Genomic DNA, 19,204 nt, shown 5'->3' on the forward strand with positions numbered 1-19,204 from the left:
GAAAAACTGATGCTTGGGTATAATAAAGGAAAACTTGAGTCCCAGAATTGATTTAGCATTTCCTCTCAGAAGGCAGACTCACCAAACACCTCTAAAGCTGTAGAATGGCATAGTCCTATTCTCCCATTGGCAAAATATTAACTAACAACTGCAACATACCTGTCAACATTTATCCAATGGAAATAGGGACATCCGATTCAATTTATTTATTTATTTATTTATTTATTTATTTATTTTTTACCCTGCCCATCTAACTGGATTGCCCAATATGTTGCTTCAAACATTTTAAAAAACATTTTAAAAAACATTAAAAACTTCCCTATACAGGGCTACCTTCAGATGTCTTCTAAAGGTTGTATTACTTTATCTCCTTGACTCAGGGATGGGTTGCATACCATACCCTCCAACATTTCTCTGATGAAAATAGGGACGTTCTAAGGCAAAGTGACTAGGACGCGGGTGGCGCTGTGGGTTAAACCACAGCCAATCAGAAGGATGGTGGTTTGAATCCCCGCGACAGGGTGAGCTCCCATTGCTTGGTCCCTGCTCCTGCCAACCTAGCAATTCGAAAGCACGTCAAAGTGCAAGTAGATAAATAGGTATTGCTCCGGCGGGAAGGTAAATGGTGTTTCCGTGTGCTGCTCTGATTCGCCAGAAGCAGCTTAGTCATGCTGGCCACATGACCCGGAAGCTGTATGCCGGCTCCCTCGGCCAATAAAGCGAGATGAGCGCCGCAACCCCAGAGTCGTCCGCGACTGGACCTAATGGTCAGAGGTCCCTTTACCTTTTAAGGAAAAGTGGGGCATTCTGGAATCAAATCAGAAACTGGGATGGCTTCTGACCCTGGAAAATAGGGACACTTGGAGGGTTTGCTGCAAGCAATGGTTTTAGGAGTGAGGGATAATGGTAAGGCTAGGAGGTCTCTGCTTTTCTTGTGGCTTTCACTAGTGCATTTCTCTCCTCCTAGCGGTTCTATGTGGCCACCTCCCGCCAGCTGCGGCGTTTGGACTCGGTCACCCGGTCTCCCATCTATTCCCACTTCAGCGAAACAGTGGCGGGCCTCTCCGTCATCCGGGCCTACGGGCACCAGGAACGCTTCCTGAAACACAACGAGGAGCTTGTGGACATCAACCAGAAGTCTGTGTACTCTTGGATCGTTTCCAACAGGTGAGGCTGTGATGTGGAAGGTTTTGGCATATTCTCTAAATCAGGGAGTTGGGAACTTGAGGCTGTAGGGCCAAATCTAGCCCTTTGGGAATCTTTCTGTGCCTCAGACCTCTCCCCAGGCCACGCCCCTCCCTCGCTCCATTTCAGACCCTGAATGTTTTTTGCCAGGCTGGAATGTGTCCTTGAACTCTGGCCATGCCTTCGGTTCTCTGGATGGAGGATGAGTCTTGGGGTGTAGGAGTGTGTGTAGAAACTAGCCTGCCGTACAAAGTTAAATTTTACACCCATATTACTGGCCACCTTTGTCTCTGCCCCTGTGCACCACTAGCACAAGGCCTTTGCAACTTTGCCCAGAGGGGAATGTGGCTCCCAAGCTGAAAAGGTGCCCCCAGTCCTCAGACAACACAAGCAGGTGTACTTTTTTAGTTAGGGTGTTACTACAAAGCCTAAAGCAAAGTACTGTGCAGTTTTCTGTTAGCCTGGTGGAGCCTCTCTAAGTGTACAGCTTATCCAGGTTACTTCAAAGTAACATGCCTTCCTTTCTCACATGACTCCAAATGGGCTGGTACAGGCTGAGCACTTGGGAGATCAGGAGGGTGTGCTTAAGCATCACTGCAAGTAGCCAATTGTTAAAATCTGACTCTGAAGTGAAAGCAGGAACACCTCCTCTACCCAATGGCAGTGGCTGGATTTGAGATGCTGCAGGTTGCGGTACTGATGGAGCACTCACCTTTCCCTTCCGCATTTGTTCCTCCTTACAGGTGGCTGGCTGTGCGCCTTGAATTTGTGGGGAACTTGGTGGTTTTCTTTGCAGCGCTGCTGGCAGTCTTTGCTAAGGATACTTTGGACAGTGGCATTGTGGGACTCTCTGTCTCCTCAGCTCTCAATGTAAGTGACTGAGGCCACAAGCGGCCAGAATAATGGCCATACTGGGACTTTGTAAGGCGCATTGATACACTAGCTAGGGATCTAGTGCCTAATTTGGGGGTTTTCTTGCAATTTATTTTTTACCTGTTTTCATAAACCATCAGGTGTTGAAAATAAAGTGGATTACAGATGGGGTTAGGGAGAACCTATTGTCATGAAGCCCAAGAGCTACTCACTACATAGCTAGGTGCCAGGTTACGTTCAAGGTGCTGGTATAGACAGATTGGGATTAGGATACCTAAAATACAATCTCACCCCTTATGTACCCCATCAGTGATCACTGCAGGTGAGACCCTCCTGCAGATGACATCTTATCGGGTCTATTCCACACAATATAGGAACCCAGCCTTTCTTGTTACGACAACTATGCTTTGGAATTTTCTCCTGTTAAATATTTGACGGGCACCATCTCTGTTGCCTATCTCTTTCAACAAAGTCTTCCAATAGAGACCTTTCCCAGTCTGCATCTGTATTGGAATTTGTTTTTAGATGCTTTAATTATCACTTGTGTGTTTGCTGCCCTGGATTCCTTCAGTAGGAAGGGCAGGATATAAATTTAATTAATAAATGGTAGTAATGACGATGGCAAGCCTTCCTATTGGGAGTGTGAGAGGAGGCCACTCTGCCTTTAAAAAGGGATTCTCATAAGAAGACATGCTCCTGTGCCTTTCTTCCTTGTGTTTGTAGATGTGGCCAAATGAGATGCAATGGGCTCTCTTTAAGTATGGGGCAGGGAAAGGGAGGGGCTGGAGAACCAGGGCTGTTTTAGTTATACTTCCACTGTCATGCAGATCACTCAAACATTGAACTGGCTGGTGCGGATGACTTCGGAGCTGGAGACCAACATTGTGGCTGTGGAGAGAGTGCATGAATACACACACGTGGAAAATGAGGTATGGGGAGCTGTGTTGATGTGGGTTGCAAGATTGCTGTGCTGTGGGAGAGGTCCCAATGATTCAAACATATATTGTGTGATGCCCATTCTTTCTCCTCCAGGCACCATGGGTAACAACGCAGAGACCACCTTCTGGCTGGCCCAACAATGGAGAGATAAGATTTATAGACTATCAAGTGCGGTATCGGCCTGGGCTGGAGCTGGTTCTTGATGGGATCAAGTGTGAGATCCAGAGCAGAGAGAAGGTGAGGCACTGTGGGGAGGTAAACAGCTGGTTGAGGCTGCTGAGAAGGGGAGCAGGCACACATTGGGAGAAAAAAGGAGTCACATGTGGGGGAAAGCTCTTATTTACAACATAGCAGATACTGTCCTTTATTTGCTGAGCCTGCATCCCATGAACCTGAAAACCTCTAGGTTGCTCAGCTTCCAAGAATAAGTCTCTTAGCTCAAAGTTCAGAACCAACACAGACCTGTCCGACAGGAAGCGGAGCAGACATGCAGCATCCAACGGTTTAGTTGGATGAATGAACCAGGAAAGGATAACTGAGAAATAAAAGCAGTTTGGTTTATCTAACCCTTGAGATGCTCTTGCTTCAGGTTGGTGTCGTGGGCCGAACCGGGGCTGGGAAATCCTCGCTCACTAACTGCCTCTTTCGCATCCTGGAGGCAGCTGGAGGCAAAATCCTGATTGACGGGCTCGACATAGCAACACTTGGACTTCATGATCTGCGCCGGAACATCACCATCATCCCACAGGTGAGACACCCAGTAAACATGGCTTGAAGGAGCTGAAGCCAGGCTTTGGCTGCTTGGAGGGAGGGAGTGGAGTACCGATACCAAGTTCTGTGGGGGGTGTCCTCCCTTATTGCATTGATGCTGCTGATTCCTGGGGCCGGGGGGGGGGGTCTTCCCATGCTGTTATTCCCCACTCTGGCTGACAGGGGTGGAGAATATCACATGGACGACATCAGGTGGCCAGTTTTTGCCCACATGGTTTGAAATTGAACTATTCAGGGGCATGCATGCTGTGCATGGTGCTTTAAAACCCTCAGTAATCTTTTACAGCCCCCTGAGAAGCAGATGATAATTAGGGCTTCAAAGTGCCATGCACTGCAAACCACTTTTTGACCCAGTCTGTCTTTACTTGCCCCTCAACTGAGCTCATATATGAGACTGAGTGCACATGGTTTGGACAAAACGGTCTAGCAGGCCACATGGGGAAGCCTTATTAGACCTGTGTCCTCCACTGCTATATTGATGAGATGGCAAATACCATCTCCTACTTTGTAACACAGTGGAACAAGGGGGCATGAATAGAAGGGGGTAATTTGTAGGGCCCATCGTGAATGTTCTGCACCCCCCCAAAGCATATATGGCTGCGGACCAAGACCATCCCTAGTGGAAGACCATCCATGCCGGCTTAAACCGTAGCTTTTGGATCCCAGAGATGGGATGCTGAAGAACCCTGCCTACTTCACCCTATCCATACTGTAGCTCACTGTTCAGCACTTGGGTGTGGCTGAAAGGAAGAACACCACTTTGGTTCAGCCTAACCATGCTGCTGCTTCCGGTCGTACCTGCCTTAAGCCTCTCGTGCCTGCATCTACAGGATCCTGTTCTTTTTTCGGGGAGCTTGCGCATGAACCTGGACCCATTTGACCAGCACTCGGATGAAGAAGTCTGGCATGCTCTGGAGCTGGCACACTTGAAGTCTTATGTACACAGCCTGCCTGAAGGACTGTCCCATCTAGTGAGCGAAGCAGGAGACAACCTGAGGTATAGGAAGGGTAATACGGGCTGCTGTGCGGTGCTCCCATCCTAAGAGTTGGGAGAATGTTGGGAGAGCATGGGCTGTGATGATACTTACACTAGCCCCTTGCAGGCAGCTGCATCCATTTAGCCATAGCTGTCAAGTTTCGGATTTGAAAATAAGGGATCAGCAGTCTCACCTATCCCGGGGACAGTCACATGTCAGTGGTGGGCGGAGCCAGAAGCAAAAGTGGGCGGAGCAGCAATGTAAACTCCAAGCGGGCTCGGGCTCGGAGCGGAGCAAAGAGGAGGGCAGCCATCAAAGAGGAGGGCAGCCATGTGCTCCGCGCAATGGAGCCCCACAGTCTTCTTGTCTGATCCCATCAAAACAGGACAGGAAGCAGCAGCTGCTCAAAGGCAGCCAGGCTCCGCCCGCCAGCTAACCCTATTGGCCAGCTGAGGGGCTTGGCGGCAATGGATAGGGGCTGATGCAGGGGGAGGAATAACCCCCCCTGTAAGTACGGGTAACGGCTCCCACTTGCTTTGAGGGCTGAGGCTTTTCTCTCCAAGTAGGTGAGGTCTTCCCACCCAGTCCCTGGCCAGCAGGGGAGGAGCTGCTTCCATTAAAAACGGGAAATTTAAGGGAAATAAAAAATAAGGGAGAGCAGCAGGAAACTGCTTGAAAAAAAGGGAGAATCCTGGGGAAAACGGGATACTTGACAGCACTGATTTAGCTAGTGATGGACTGATCTTGTTTCCACAGTGTGGGGCAAAGGCAACTTGTCTGTCTAGCACGGGCCCTCCTCCGTAAATCCAAAATCCTGATTCTGGATGAGGCCACGGCAGCTGTGGATATGGAGACCGACTACCTGATCCAAGAGACAATCCGGAGCGAGTTTGCAGACTGCACTGTGCTCACCATTGCCCATCGGTTGCACACCATTATGGACAGCCACAGGTAGAGTTTGTGGGGTTGTGGGCATGCTATGTGAAATCTGGCATGGTTTGGAGTGGTGTTCTCTCATCATACACAGCTGTAATGGTTCAGGGCTTCATGGTCTCACGAAAAAGCAGCAAAGGTTCCCTCGGCCCACAATGGATAAAGCGCCTACAGCACTTGTTTCCCAAACTTGGGTCTCTAGTTGTTTTTGGACTACAATTCCTATCATTCCTAGCTACCAGGACCGGTGGTCAGGGGTGATGGGAGTTGTAGTCCGAAAACAGCTGGAGACCCAAGTTTGGGAAACACTGACCTACAGCAACAGTGGAATTGCATGGAGTAAACTGTCATTCAGTAATCATCCTACTAAAACCTCCACTGGATGCTCCTAAAACTGAGAACACATTTGGAAATCTAAATCCAGATAGTTTGTGGCCTGTACTAAATATCCTTACATACGTTGACACACAATCCTGAAGAAAGCCAATATTTGAAGTCCATGGGTGAAAGGCTTTCAAGCAGAATGGTTAGTGAGCATAGGAGGAGCTTGCTGGATGAGGCCAAAGGCCTACCTAGTCCAGCATCCTGTTCTCAGTGGCCAACCAGGTGCCTGTTGGCCCACAACCCACAAGCATGATCTCAGCCCCAACAGCACTCTCTCCAACCGTGGTTTCCAGCAACTTGTATTCGGAGGCCTACTGCATACAAATGGTTTTCTTTGATAGTCGAACAAGAGAAATAACTTTAGAAAATAAGATAAAAAATCCCTTCCAGTAGCACCTTAGAGACCAACTAAGTTTGTTCTTGGTATGAGCTTATAAGCTTGTTGTTTTCCTAAGCCTGCATTAAACAAATGCTTGAAAAGCACAGTAAATGCTGTGCAGGTCAATTTTTTCCTGGGAAAGCAAATCCCTTCTCAGGTTGGCTTTTAGCTGCAAGCACATAAACAACAAGAAGAACAATGGATTTCTGTAAACCTTTTAACAACATTTGGCATCCAAGACTGGGCTGTAAGTTGCTACAAAGCAAATCTGGAAGGAAAGCGATGACCTCATTAAATCTGCTTTACAGTAACCAATACTTCCAAAGGAGAATATAACAAAACAGAGAAGCCTTTGGAGAGCAATGGCTCCATCAGCCCAACCTTTTGGGACAATGGCTGAGCCTGTGCTTCCCACTCAACTCAGCAAAACAAAAGTTCTTGTGATAGGATGAGAACCTTTCAGGGTGAGCAATGGGACACAGAAATCCCTGTATAAAATATTGGATGCGTTATTAGCTCAGTGACTCCCGTTATTTTTGAAAGTGAAGTGGTGAATCATTAAGGGATGGAATACGTTCAACCCCACCATGCAAGCCAGGTTGACCATCAATGCCAATAATTATTTACCCAGATCAGTCTGCTGCGTACTATTGAAGGGATTCTTATCCTTCCCTCCACCCTCTGGCCACTTTCCCTTTCCCATTCCGGAAACTCCCCCCCTTTCGAGCCACCCTGTTGCAGTTTCCACTTCTTTTCCTCAGGAATGTAGATGGTGGGGTCAGTTTTAGAATTGCTGGTGTCAACTTTTCTTTTGCTGCGGGGGCCATACAGACTGACACCAGTTACGTTTCTGACTGCTATCCTGGAAGGTGCTAGGAGCTGTGTGCAACTAGATGGGTGCTTGTGCTCAATCTCGGATCTCTCTCTCTCCACTCCAGGGTGATGGTGCTTCAGGCGGGAAGGATTGTGGAGTTTGACAGCCCTGATCATCTGCTTAAACAGCAAAGCATCTTTGCAGGAATGGCCAAGGATGCTGGAATTGGAGGAAGCCACAGCACTGCCATGTAGAGACAAGGGCAGCAAGACCAAGGCCAGCTTCATGCACCCCTGTGGTAGCTTTTCCTGGACTTTTACCTTTGACTGGGTGCCAACACTGTCTGTACCAGCAGTGATATTATGCCTGAAGCCCAGATTGTATCATCCTACAGTTTCTGGGCATGCTGCACTCAACCAGCTTGTATCTTCACAGACAGCTACCTGATATTTTCTTGGCTCTGAACTCAAGCACTGCCTATAAGCCAACCATGGTTCTGCAGAAGGGGTGCGCTTTTTACTATCGTCCTCCAAGACAGAAAAGGTCATCTGAAGCTCTACTCCTCCTCCTTTGTTTCAAGACACAGCGCAGAAGTTCCCATACAATTCTCCCTGCTATGAAGTACGCAAAAACTAGCCGGTGGTGTTTAGTCTTAACTGGTTCCGTTTATCGCCCCCCCCCCCAATGCATCACCTTCCAGATTCATGTTTCTTTGGGGATACTGGCAGCTTCAATTTCCTCCTCCTTGCATGAGGTTTCATACCTTCATCTGGAGGTGGGGTGGAGAGAGGATTTAGCTGACAAATTAGAACATCACAACACTTAGTATGCGAAGAAGTGCTGGAAAGGTGGTGACTAATAACTGTTGGGGAATCCTGTCCCAAACAAGTCCAGTCTCTGTACCCTTCTTTTAAATTTGCTGTCACAAAGTATTTCAAATGTGGGGTGCACTGGGTTTTTTTTTAAAAAAATGTTTTCATACCCTGTCTACTGACCCAAGTTCCTGAGGCATCTTACACTGTATTTAAAATACAATAAAACGGACAATAATTACTGAAGCGGGGCAAACGTTTCTTGCATGTTCCTGGCCCTAGACTTCCCCCAGATGCAGCAGGCACTGGGGAAGCAGAGTATGAAAATACAAGTTTGATTTTCTTGCTATTCTTCCCAATATTCCAGAAGGATTTTCCTTGACACAAAGGAAAGTTAGGCATAAGCAGCTCTTACTCTTATAGGTCAATCTCCCATTTTTGCCAGTGTTGTTACCATTCATCCCTGGACCATCATAATATTTAATTGTTCCTGACAGTCTTGGTGTTTGTGTGCTCGAGTTGAGGCAAGCTGCTTGCTGACACAAGGAGAAGGGGCAACACAAAAGGGGGGGGGACTGTGCATGAATCATTCAAGACATGTCAGAAAAAGTTTTTATTTACAAAACAGCAGCTCAGGAGGCACAATGCAGCTGTTATTCTCTGCTGTTTTATCTTGGAGCAGGAATACCCGCCCCCTAAAAACTCTGACTTGGGGCAAGGTGGTCCTAGCAGTATGTATACACACACACACACACACACACACACACACACACCAGCATCCAAGGTGTGCCACCAGACCCCACCTGAAGCTGTGTGAAGGAACCCTTATGCACTTTGCAACAGCCAATGCCAAGTAACACTGAGAATGGAAGCGCTCTCGTTTTCAGTAGCTAATCTCCAGCACCCTTGCATACAACAGCACAGTCTGTATGAAAACAAAATTGCAACCTGTCTTTGTATTATATCCACTACTGAACAATAGGCCAGCCTGTAGTGGATCTTTAGTCTTGCAACTGTTTCATGCCATGATAGCTAAATGGAACATCTAAGTTCAGAGACAACGCAGACTTTTGCATACCAATTGCTGGGGGACAAATGGGCAGATGAGGGGCCATTGCCTGCAGGCTCTGCTAGCGGGCTCCTAGAAGCATGAGGATGGTTACTGGGAAGCAGGTAAGATGGACCCCTTCGACAGGGCACACCCATCACCCTGGGTTACCATTTGCCAGATGCCTCACAGTTGCATAATTGGCAGCTAGTCTGGAACTTGTTAGTCAAAGGAGACTAAACACCTACTTCAAGGGGGAATGAACTCCACACGGCAATACTTGAGGCGAGGGGCACTGCCCCTCAGGACCAGGCACAGAGAGGTTCAGTCTCATTAGGGTAAAACAGCAGAACCCCGTGGAAGCACTTCATGGGAAACCTGGTTTGGCTCCCCCAAAATGTACCCAATTGAAACCATAGGGGAAGGGGACGGAGAGCACAAGGCCTCCCTCTTCAGCCTGGTTCCAACAGCAATTAAGGCAGCAGTTTCTGGCAACTCCAGACACACATCCTTCACGTGTACTCAGTCTTCCGAATGTAGCTGGACGGCACATAGCCCCTCTTCCCGTGTGCCTCTGCCAACCACCACTCCTGGTTCCCCGTGATGTCTTCGAACTGCAGAATCCTTAGTCTCTGATTGGCGGTGACGCTCAGTTCATTCGAGTTCCGTCCCATAAAAGTGTAAACAGCGTAGTAGACCTCAAAGTAGAAAGAACGGGGAGGAGGTCAGTGGAAAAGTAGGAAGAAACATGCTGCACCATTCAAAGCCCCACAGAATAAGTCCCAGGCCGCTGCCCGCCCCCCTTTTTACACTGTAAGCACCTGCTTTGGGAATTTTGTTGTCAAATTGAAAAACAGGCTAAAAATATCTTAGCCCATACAATATGAATATATAAAGTCCCAAGAATTAGCTGTACTGAATTAGATGGAACAGAACTCACTCTGGGCTTCCAATATGCTCATTTTCAGAGGAAGCCTTGGTTGTGCCAGCTAGCCAGTCAAATTAGAAATGGCCCATTAACAGAGACAGAAATATGCCTCTTCCCCACTCACCTGGTTCCCCTTAGACTCGCTGGTCCTCGGCCTCAAGTTGCCATTCTCCAGTGAAGGAGTCGCCCTGGCTTTGGGCCGGGCCGGAAGGCCATTGCGTGGGTCGGGGTTACTGTATCGGCGGGACGCCGGAATGGCGTGGGGTGGCTGAGCAGAGTCTACAGGACCCGTCTTAGGTTGGTCAGCAGCATCCACCTCTGAAAGGGCCTGCAGGGAGCTCATTAAATCCCCTTGGAAGCCAGAGTCCTGCAGAGGTTTCTGAGGGCTGTTCGCCGATGCGTTGCTCACTATGCTGCTTGGCGTGCTGCTGCCACGAGATGAGGAGCCGCTGTGCTCAGATTCACTTGAGGAATGGCTGCCCACAGAAACATTTGAGTGGCTGCATCGTGGGTTGTATGGCTTCAGGAAGGAGCTGTACACAAAGCCCTTGGTCACTGTAGAGGGAAGGTCGGAAATCAGAAGCACGGACAGGGCATGGCCAGTGCGCTGGGAAAGGGCAGCATAAGGTGTCTCCCAACACCAGATTTCTGTATGGTTATGGACACTGGACCAACACTTGATGACCACCAACCTGAACTGGGGAGTTGGAGAATGTGCACTGCTGCTGTGTGCGCATAAAAAGGAAAAGACTTGTGGCATTTTTAAAGCCACGTGAAAGGAAAAGAACTGGGGCCTGTAGGGACTCAGCAGCCTGCTTAGCAGTAAATATAGCTCCTGAGGCCACTAGGGAGAGTGATAAGCAGCTGAATGGAGATTTGTCATTAAAAGAGGAATTTGAAGCTCTACCAGAGCGACTGTGATTGATATCTGGAAAGAACAGGTGGTTCCTTTAGTAATTAAAATAAGTGCACTTAGCGCCAGATTGGGTGGGAGTGTGGAACCCACACAAATTAAAGAATAGATACAGAACAAGCTTCTCCGGACAGGAGGCGTCCTACGGTTTGCCTGGAGCCCAAAAGAGGCTTCCACTCACCTCCGTTGTCAATGAGCCAGCGGTTCTGACTGCCCATGGGGTCCTTCTTCTTAAGGACCCCCACCAGGTCACCCTCCAGCAATGAAATGTCCAACTCTTGAGCGGCATTGACGTTGCGCTCAGCCTGGAAGAGCTTGTCGGGGGGGTACCGAGACAGCAAGGCGGCGCGGAGGTCGTCCGACTGCAGCATGTAGCTGGGCTGCAAGGGAAGCGACAGCACCAAACAGTGATGGGGAAGGCGATGCAGTGACACACAGCGCTCTTTGCCCGGCCCTGGTTCCTCAAGCAAAGGCCACCCACCACTGGACAGTGCCCATGTTGAATGAGGAGTCCCCTGCCCATCGTTGCTCACCATTCCCAGAAGCGGCTGCCTCCGCGCTGACTGGCGCTCCAGGCTTTTCCTCTCAAAGGGCTTTTTGGCAGCGGGGGTGCTCTCGGGGAAGAAAGTGAAGACCTGCAGCTGCTGGAGGACGCGGCTATGCTCTTCCTGGAAGATGGCAACCAGATTCCCCTCTTTGCCAACCACCTGCAGCAGCTAGGAGAGAGGAGAGCAGCAGGGCCGTCAGAACAGTGGAAACGGGGAGCCCGGCTAGGCACAAGGGACAGGTCACTATGAAGCCATGCTCCAGGCAGGGAAGACCCAGAGACAACTCTAGAAACCCAGGACCTGGTGCCTTCTTTTCCTTACTAATAGAGTCCATTATCAACAGTTATATCCTGGATCAAGATTGTCATCCCAAGGAGCCTTCCATTTCAGAGGGCCTGTAAGGGAAGGGCTATAGCTCAGAGCACATGCTTCGGATGCAAAGGGTCACAGGTTCATTCCTCCACATCTCCAGGTAGGGCTGAGAAGGGCTCCAGCCTAAAACCCTTGAGAGCCACTGCCAGTCAATGTAGATAATACTGAGCTGGGTGGACCAATGGGTCTGACTCAGTATACAAGGCAGCTTCCTGTGCTCAACAAAGCCTTCCTATTGTGGCATGTACAGCATCGGGCAAAGAATAAACTCATGGGAATTCAGAGATTGTATAAGGCACAACGGTCACTCGCAACCATCGGACTAGCAGAGGGGATTTGAGAATAGAAGGTCCAAAGGGACCAGAGAAAGAAAACAACAGCCAATATGAAATCCCAGCACAGAAGGCAACTTTTAAATAGCACTGTGCTGACCTAGTGTGAACCTTTTCCTCCTCCTCCCCAACTGGAGAGTGCATTTGTTGAAAATATAGAGCAAACGCAATGGGGCAGCAAATCGGGCAGCCCTATATGCTCTTTCCTTCTGACCCTCGCTAGTCTCCAATCAGGATGGGCAGCCTGCACGGTCCTGGCCACTCTTGCACACTTACGGAAAGCAGAGGCTGCAGCTCCTGCAACGCCAGGTGCACAAAGTCACAGTGGGCCTCCGCATAGCCGCGCAGGCAGCTGGTGAAGAGCTCCTTGGCGCAGCACTGGAATTTGGGCAACTCATCCAGCAGCTGCGTGTTCAAGGCCTCGTAATTGTTGCGCGCAGACTGCAGTTCCTCCAAGGTCCGCTTGTCCTTCAGCCTTTCGGCCCGCTCCGTGCACGTGTGGAAGTCCAGGAGCTTGTCGAAACGTTTCTGCACGAGTTTGTGAGGCCCGGCAAACATGTTCAGCAGCTGATTCAGAGGGGAGAACACCAGCCGCTCTGTGCGCTCCTTCTGCAAGGGGCACAAGGACACCAAAATAGCATGCTCTTTCCCCCACACGTTTCTGTAGCAAATCATTATTTCGTTACAGTTTCAGTACAAGCTGTACTGGGGGAAGCAAGGATTCCCCCCCCCCCATCTTGCTGCAGAAAATTCCTTGGGAGGAGGAGGAGGAGGAAGACAATACACATTTGTTTGTAGTGTCAACAAAGGCAGAAGGGCACCTGCTCTGCCCAGTACCACTCCTTATGTATTTCAGGAGAAAGCCCATTTTGCAATATCTCTTCTATCTCAGCTCCTTGCCACAAGCTCTCCTCCACCAACCAGTGGCTTCATCACCCTGAAAGGCTTCCTCCTCCCCACCTCCTGCTATGCCTTTCCCTCATACTGAAATATTTTTCTAGCCTCTTCCAAAGTTCTTTTCCTTCTGTTTCTGCAGCCAACTGACTCTGTGCTCAGAAGGAGGAGGAAACACCTGACCCAGGAAGGAAGCAAAGACCTCACTCACGAAATCAGAGAAGAGCTGGTCGCTGATGAGACGGTGGACCTTCTGGAACTGTTCCAACTCAGCACTGCCTTTCTCCATGCACAGGTCCCACATACTCAGTGCTGCTGTCACTTTGACACAGGCGGACTCCTGAGGGCAGAGAGACACAGACGTCAGCGGGGCTGAAGCAGTTTGCAACCCCTGCAAGTCCAGCCACAGCCGGAGCCAAGACTGTGGCGCAGAAACTTCTGCCCTCCATTTCCTCAGTCCCCAATTCTTCACAAGGTCCTGTCCCATCCCCTATAAATATGTTTATTCACCCGGACATGTTGAAGGTAGAGAGAAAGGTCCCGGATGAAAGATTTAATCAGCCGCTCCTGCATTCGGAAATTCTTCTCGGTCTCTTCAAAAGCCTCATCTTTGAGCTGTAACAGGAAGAGGAAGAGATTTGATAGGTACCGTGGAGCTTGTGATGGATCCCCATAGACATGTAGCCCCAGAGTCAGCATTTACCTGCGGTGCAAAACCTGTGAGGTGCTTGAGGTGGCTGCTGACGCGATTGGATTTCTTGATGATGGAATGGAAGTTGAGCTTGGAGATCTTCTCAATGAGGCTGTCGTCATCAGTCTTCCGGTACTTCAGCACTGAAAGAGAGTGGTGGAAGGAAGAGTCAGCTCCCAAGAGTCATGGAATAACATGGTATAGTGAGAGACAGCAAAGGTCACCTGGTCTAATCCCCTGAGAGTACAGAAGATCCATTAAGGACTGTGCCATCCTGGGGAGTTTCCCTCTCAGCCCAGACACAATCCTCTGTCAGTTCATTCCTAGCCTACAGTACACCACCACTTCCAAACACCAGAGGTAAGTGGCTCATTTGCCTTTCGACATTTGTCCCTTTGTAACGGAGCAGTAACTGGATAATGCATCCTACCAACTAAGTATGACTGGGTTAAACCAAATGGACTTTTGCTATTACTCCCAGCAGCCACTAGAAGGCGCTTCACCTTTCTCAATCTCCGCCCCCCCCCCAAGCCAGCCTGCTGTACACACAGTCTCCATAGACCAGGGGTCAGCAAACTTATCGCGCCTCGGGCCAGTGTCTCCAGTGCCGATCACGAGGCGGCCCAGAAGGCGGGGGAGCATACATGCCCATACGTGTGCACACACGCTATTTCCAGCGAACGTCCGGGTCGGAGGAGCACCGGAAACAGCTTGTGCGCATGTGCACAGGCCTCTTCCTACCCAGATGCATGCACACAAGCTATTTCCGGTGCTTCTCCAACCCAGAAGTGGGCAGTCACGCCGTGCTGGTAAGAGCGGGTGGGGGGGGTCGCCGCGGGCCGGATAAATGAGACCCTCGGGCCGTATCCGGCCTGTGGACCTTAGTTTGGAGACCTCTGCCATAGACAACGGGTAAGTAAACTAAGGCCTGGGGGCCGGATCCGGCCCAGTCGCCTTCTAAATCCGGCCTGCGGATGGTCTGGGAATCAGTGTGTTTTTACATGAGTAGAATGTGTCCTTTTATTTAAAATGCATCTCTGGGTTATTTGTGGGGCATAGGAATTCGTTCATTCCCCCCCCCCAAAAAAAATAGTCCGGCCCCCCACAAGGTCTGAGGGACAGTGGACCGGCCCCCTGCTGAAAAAGTTTGCTGACCCCTGAGATGGTACTCAACTCTTCTTCCACACAGGAATGCTCGGCTGCTTTCCATCTTCCCCACGTGGCTTATTCGCTTGTCTCAAGCGGGTGCTTGTTCCGCTCCTCCCCTTTCCCCACATCGCCCCACAGCTCACCCAGGTCCTTTCGCCTTTTGGACTCGTTGATGTTGCAGTTGATCTCCTTGACGGCAAGGACAGCCGCTGCCAGGGGAGCACGGTCAGGATGAGACTCGGGTGTGGCACCCAGAAGCTCCATCAGCAGCAGCGGGTAGCGCATCACACGCTGAACAGGCTTGATCAGGAAGGAGCCCAGGTCAATGTAGTTGGTGCAGCCCCTGAGAAAAGGGGTGGGGGAGTTAGCACAGAGGATCCTGCATGTTACCACCCACACTCTCACCTGACAAACACTGCACCCCAGGAAAATCAACCCCCACCTTCCAACTGCTCTTTGGCTTATGTGTGTGCACGTGTGAGATGCTTTGTTTAAAAATGTTTTACTAAATCACCTATGCCGCCTTGAAAAGATATTTATATTTTGAAACAGGTAGGTAGCCATGTTGGTCTGCTGTAGTCGAAACATAATTTTTAAAAAATTAAAAATTTCTTCCAGTAGCACCTTGGAGACCAACTAAGTTTGTTTTTGGTATGAGCTTTCATGTGCATGCATCTGAAGAAGTGTGCATGCACACGAAAGTTCATACCAAGAACAAACTTAGTTTGTCTCTAAGGTGCTACTGGAAGGACGTTTTTATTTTATTTTTAATATTTTGAAAGGTAGCCTACACATTTATTAAACAAATACATTGGGACACAAACTAAGGCTGGACACTCCGCACCAGTCTTCCTCCCCAAAAAGACTGTATATCATCAGACAACATAAAACCAGCTCATCTCATTCATCCCAGACTCAGTCACTTCTTCATCCTCTTCTAGCCAAACTCACAATACCTGGATGGTTGACCTGTTTTCCGTAAAAGCCAGCCAGCCTAGTAACATCCCTGCCCCACGTCTCACTCAGCTCCTTCCCCATCCTGAGCAGGCCAAGATGGTCACAGCAGTCTGAACTCCTTACAATCTCTTACACCCCTCTCTTCCCACTCCTGTAGGAAGAACGAAACCCATTCCCAGACATGCTCCTTGCTCCTGCCCCAGACAGAGATATGCACAAATACCCAAACCCTTGTATGCTGGTCTACGACCGTAAAGAAGATTTGATTGATTGACCCAAACCCTTACTCGTACTGCACATTTTTGGTGGGTAGGTGTGGACAGCAAAGAGAAATCAGGCAGAGAACGTAACTGGGAACAAGCAAGAAACAGACTGATGGTATAAAAAGGTCACTTACCATTCAGTGTACAGACTCCTGACAGGGGGAAAAATAAAATAAGAAAAAGCATTAGAACGGTTGCTGCCATCTCCACCTTCTAAGCAACAGCCTAAAATGCACTCAAGCTAGGAAACTCCTAGCCTGGGGGGGGATTGGGAATCTGAGGATGTTGCTGGACTACAACTCCCATAATCCCTGACCATGAACCATGCTGGGAATTGGGAGGCCGACAACATCTGGAGGGCCACAGCTTCCAGACTTCTGCCCTATTTTGGTTGAGGGTAATGTCTAGAAGAAATGTTCAGTGGTTGGGCAGCACCTGAAATTCTGTTCCCAGCACAAATCAGTGGGGTCCAATGACAAACAAGCAGGTTCTTCTGCCCTAACTAGGAAGGAGAGGGGATCAGGGCCAAATTATCCTTCTGTGTCAAGAGCACAGCAGTTGTGTGGGATTGAGAGAAGAGAGCCCAGGCAGCTGCCCTCTCACCTGAGGCTCTCCAGGGACTCCAGCAGATGCTTCTGGACCCGCTCATCCTTCTCATAGGCCTCCAGAAGGGCGATGGCCTCGTCGTGGTTCTGGCAGTAGACTTTGTACACATCCTCCAGCTCAGCCCGAAATGCCAGGAATGTTGGCCCTCCAGGGGAGAAAAGGCACATGTCACTCAGCAGCTCTCTTCCTGGTGGAAATGGCTCTTAATGGCCAGCCAGTAACAATATTCCCTTCCCACACTGCAGCAAAACCAGAAGGAAGGGTGGGGGAGCAGACAGGGTGTCACCCAACACTTACACATAGGCGCCCAACAACACATCTCTCTGCCTTTGGCTATACTGATGTTGAGATAAACTCTTATGTATAAGGCCCTCAAGGGCTTGGGATCAGGATACCTCAAAGATCTGCCTCCTCTGATATCTACCTGCCCAAACCTTAGTGGCCCTGTTTCATGTGGCCCAGGCATGTAAAGTGAGGTGAGTAGCACCTTCTTTACAATTTATTCAACACCAGATGAAGATCTTATTCTCCCAGGTTTTTTAAAAACTTGAGATTTTAAAATTGGAATTTTTATCCCACTTACTGCATATTTGGTTTTTATGTTGCTTTCTGCTGGAAATTTTTACACTGCAGTTGTGCTGTGATCTTTAATATGGTATTACATCATTTTATCTTTGTGAGCTGCTCAGATAACTGTGTTATTGGGTCATCAATAAAAAATAAACAAACGCAAATGCATGTGGCTCGTGAGTATGAGGGTGGGTTTTGCTTACACCCACCAGCAAATTGCTGTCCCCTCTTCCATCCTGGACACCATGAAACGAGAAACCAAGAACAGGCTGAAGGCTAAGCAACTGCCATATCTAGAGCCCCCAAAGCAGGAAGGAATTATTTCCTCATGCCCTATTGACTGGTGACCCATTAAAAAACCTTTCCCTATAGCTTGATTCACTTGCTCAAGCCATCTGGAATTACTTTTGCTTTCAAGCAGAGAAGAAGGTGTGGCGCCTGCCTTGGGCTGTACTGTGCAACCTTTTAATGGACTTTGATATGCCAGACTCCATATAGATCAGGCTGTAGGCTGGCAAAGGAACAGTGACTCTATCCCAGCCCTACTGAAGTCAGGAGACCTCAAAAGAAGAGGCCTGGTTATAGATTAAGGAAACAAAGGGAAGTCAGACCCAGGCATGGGACTTTTTGGAATAGACCACTTGAACTGGTGCCTTTGTCCATGACCACTTTAACCAGCATCCTTTGCTCCACTCATTCCTAGGGTCAGAGATGCCCCAAAGTTTTGGGCAAAGCACCTACCAACAGCATCTGCAGCTTTCAGGGTGCTCAGCAACTGCTTAGAGAAGGCAATGACGCCGTGGATGTTCCCAAACAGCCCCTCACAGTCTACCTGTGGCACCTAGGAAGCAAGGGAGTGTGTTGAAGCAAAAGGAAATTGTTTTCACAGAGGACTCTTATTTACAGATAGGCTACTCCCAAGGACACACCCTGCTCACACGAATGAGCTAGTCCTTGGCAGCTTTCCTTCTCTCTGAAGACACAAAACATTGTTGGAGAACACCAGAATTCTCCATGTCTTGATGCCCAGTGACATCCCAGTATATACACAAACTGGCATCAGCACTGCCAGCATGAGCACCCACAGGCTTGAAAGCAGCCCTTCCAGCTCCTAAGCGTCACCTAAATGGGGAATTTGTGGCTCTCCAGAGTCCAATTCACATCAAATTCATCAACATGGTTAAAACAAATCAATGCAGTTATAGTAATTCAAAATATCAGAAAATATAAAAACCACCATTCATCAAAATGATTAATACAATTCAATAAGGTAATAGATTCTCTATCCCAGACCTAAACATTTGTTCTGTGCACCCATCACACCTTCCAGGGAATGTCATCCATCAGCACCTCCATTTCACCCAATATTCTGTTATCTCATTTTTATCCTCCAAGGAGTCGAGGGCACATATAGCACCCCCTTTCCTCCTCACAACAACCCTTCAAGGTAGGTTAGGCTGAGAGACAGTATGCTTAGAATTAAAGGCAGATATCTCTGGTTAAGCCCAACCCTCCATATCCAATGGCTCCAAATATTGCTAAGTCACACCCCATCCCTGGCAAAAAAAAGCCAACTGAAAGCCCACCATTGGCTGCCACAAACTGGCTACTCCCACCTGTGCCTCCTGCAGCGGCACCAGGACCATCTGCACAGACATCTCAAGGTCCCGGATGTAATCCTGCTCTGTCTGCAGCAGCTCTTCAATGACCTTTGCCCTCTTCTCCAACATCCTTTGCTCTGGGTTAGGAGCGGTGGCTGCAGTGGCCGCAGACTCCAGTGATGCCGGCTGGGAGGAGAGCAGAGTCATTTCTGAAAGAGAAGCAAATGTGATCAGGACGGAGCATCCGAGCCAACAGCTCCTTATA

At 49.1% G+C, this 19,204-nt stretch overlaps 2 protein-coding genes across 4 annotated transcripts in view; one reads left to right on the top strand and one right to left on the bottom strand.

Annotated features, from left to right (window-relative positions):
- The window catches only part of ABCC2 (ATP binding cassette subfamily C member 2), a 33,942-nt gene extending 25,625 nt beyond the window's left edge, over positions 1 to 8,317 (top strand). The window contains exons 25-32 of the mRNA XM_033149921.1: positions 968 to 1,167; positions 1,929 to 2,055; positions 2,886 to 2,987; positions 3,091 to 3,234; positions 3,587 to 3,745; positions 4,599 to 4,765; positions 5,502 to 5,696; positions 7,380 to 8,317. Of these exons, the coding sequence (XP_033005812.1) occupies positions 968 to 1,167; positions 1,929 to 2,055; positions 2,886 to 2,987; positions 3,091 to 3,234; positions 3,587 to 3,745; positions 4,599 to 4,765; positions 5,502 to 5,696; positions 7,380 to 7,509 (1,224 nt within the window). The 3' untranslated portion in view covers positions 7,510 to 8,317. The remainder of the gene's footprint in view (positions 1 to 967; positions 1,168 to 1,928; positions 2,056 to 2,885; positions 2,988 to 3,090; positions 3,235 to 3,586; positions 3,746 to 4,598; positions 4,766 to 5,501; positions 5,697 to 7,379) is intronic.
- Positions 8,318 to 8,665: 348 nt separating this feature from the next.
- DNMBP (dynamin binding protein) overlaps positions 8,666 to 19,204 on the bottom strand; it is a 49,422-nt gene continuing 38,883 nt past the window's right edge. For 2 of the 3 annotated variants that reach the window (XM_033149924.1, XM_033149925.1), the window contains 13 exons: positions 18,955 to 19,148; positions 18,080 to 18,179; positions 16,766 to 16,913; positions 16,297 to 16,314; positions 15,086 to 15,285; positions 13,806 to 13,936; positions 13,613 to 13,717; positions 13,314 to 13,442; positions 12,485 to 12,817; positions 11,490 to 11,672; positions 11,138 to 11,336; positions 10,168 to 10,598; positions 9,628 to 9,813 (listed from right to left, as the gene is read on the bottom strand). In XM_033149924.1, the coding sequence (XP_033005815.1) occupies positions 9,628 to 9,813; positions 10,168 to 10,598; positions 11,138 to 11,336; positions 11,490 to 11,672; positions 12,485 to 12,817; positions 13,314 to 13,442; positions 13,613 to 13,717; positions 13,806 to 13,936; positions 15,086 to 15,285; positions 16,297 to 16,314; positions 16,766 to 16,913; positions 18,080 to 18,179; positions 18,955 to 19,148 (2,357 nt within the window). Of the gene's footprint in view, positions 9,814 to 10,167; positions 10,599 to 11,137; positions 11,337 to 11,489; positions 11,673 to 12,484; positions 12,818 to 13,313; positions 13,443 to 13,612; positions 13,718 to 13,805; positions 13,937 to 15,085; positions 15,286 to 16,296; positions 16,315 to 16,765; positions 16,914 to 18,079; positions 18,180 to 18,954; positions 19,149 to 19,204 lie in introns of all 3 variants that reach the window. The other variant, XM_033149923.1, reaches the window with a different exon arrangement.

Source organism: Lacerta agilis, chromosome 5, assembly GCF_009819535.1.
Source record: "Lacerta agilis isolate rLacAgi1 chromosome 5, rLacAgi1.pri, whole genome shotgun sequence".
NCBI lineage: Eukaryota > Metazoa > Chordata > Lepidosauria > Squamata > Lacertidae > Lacerta > Lacerta agilis.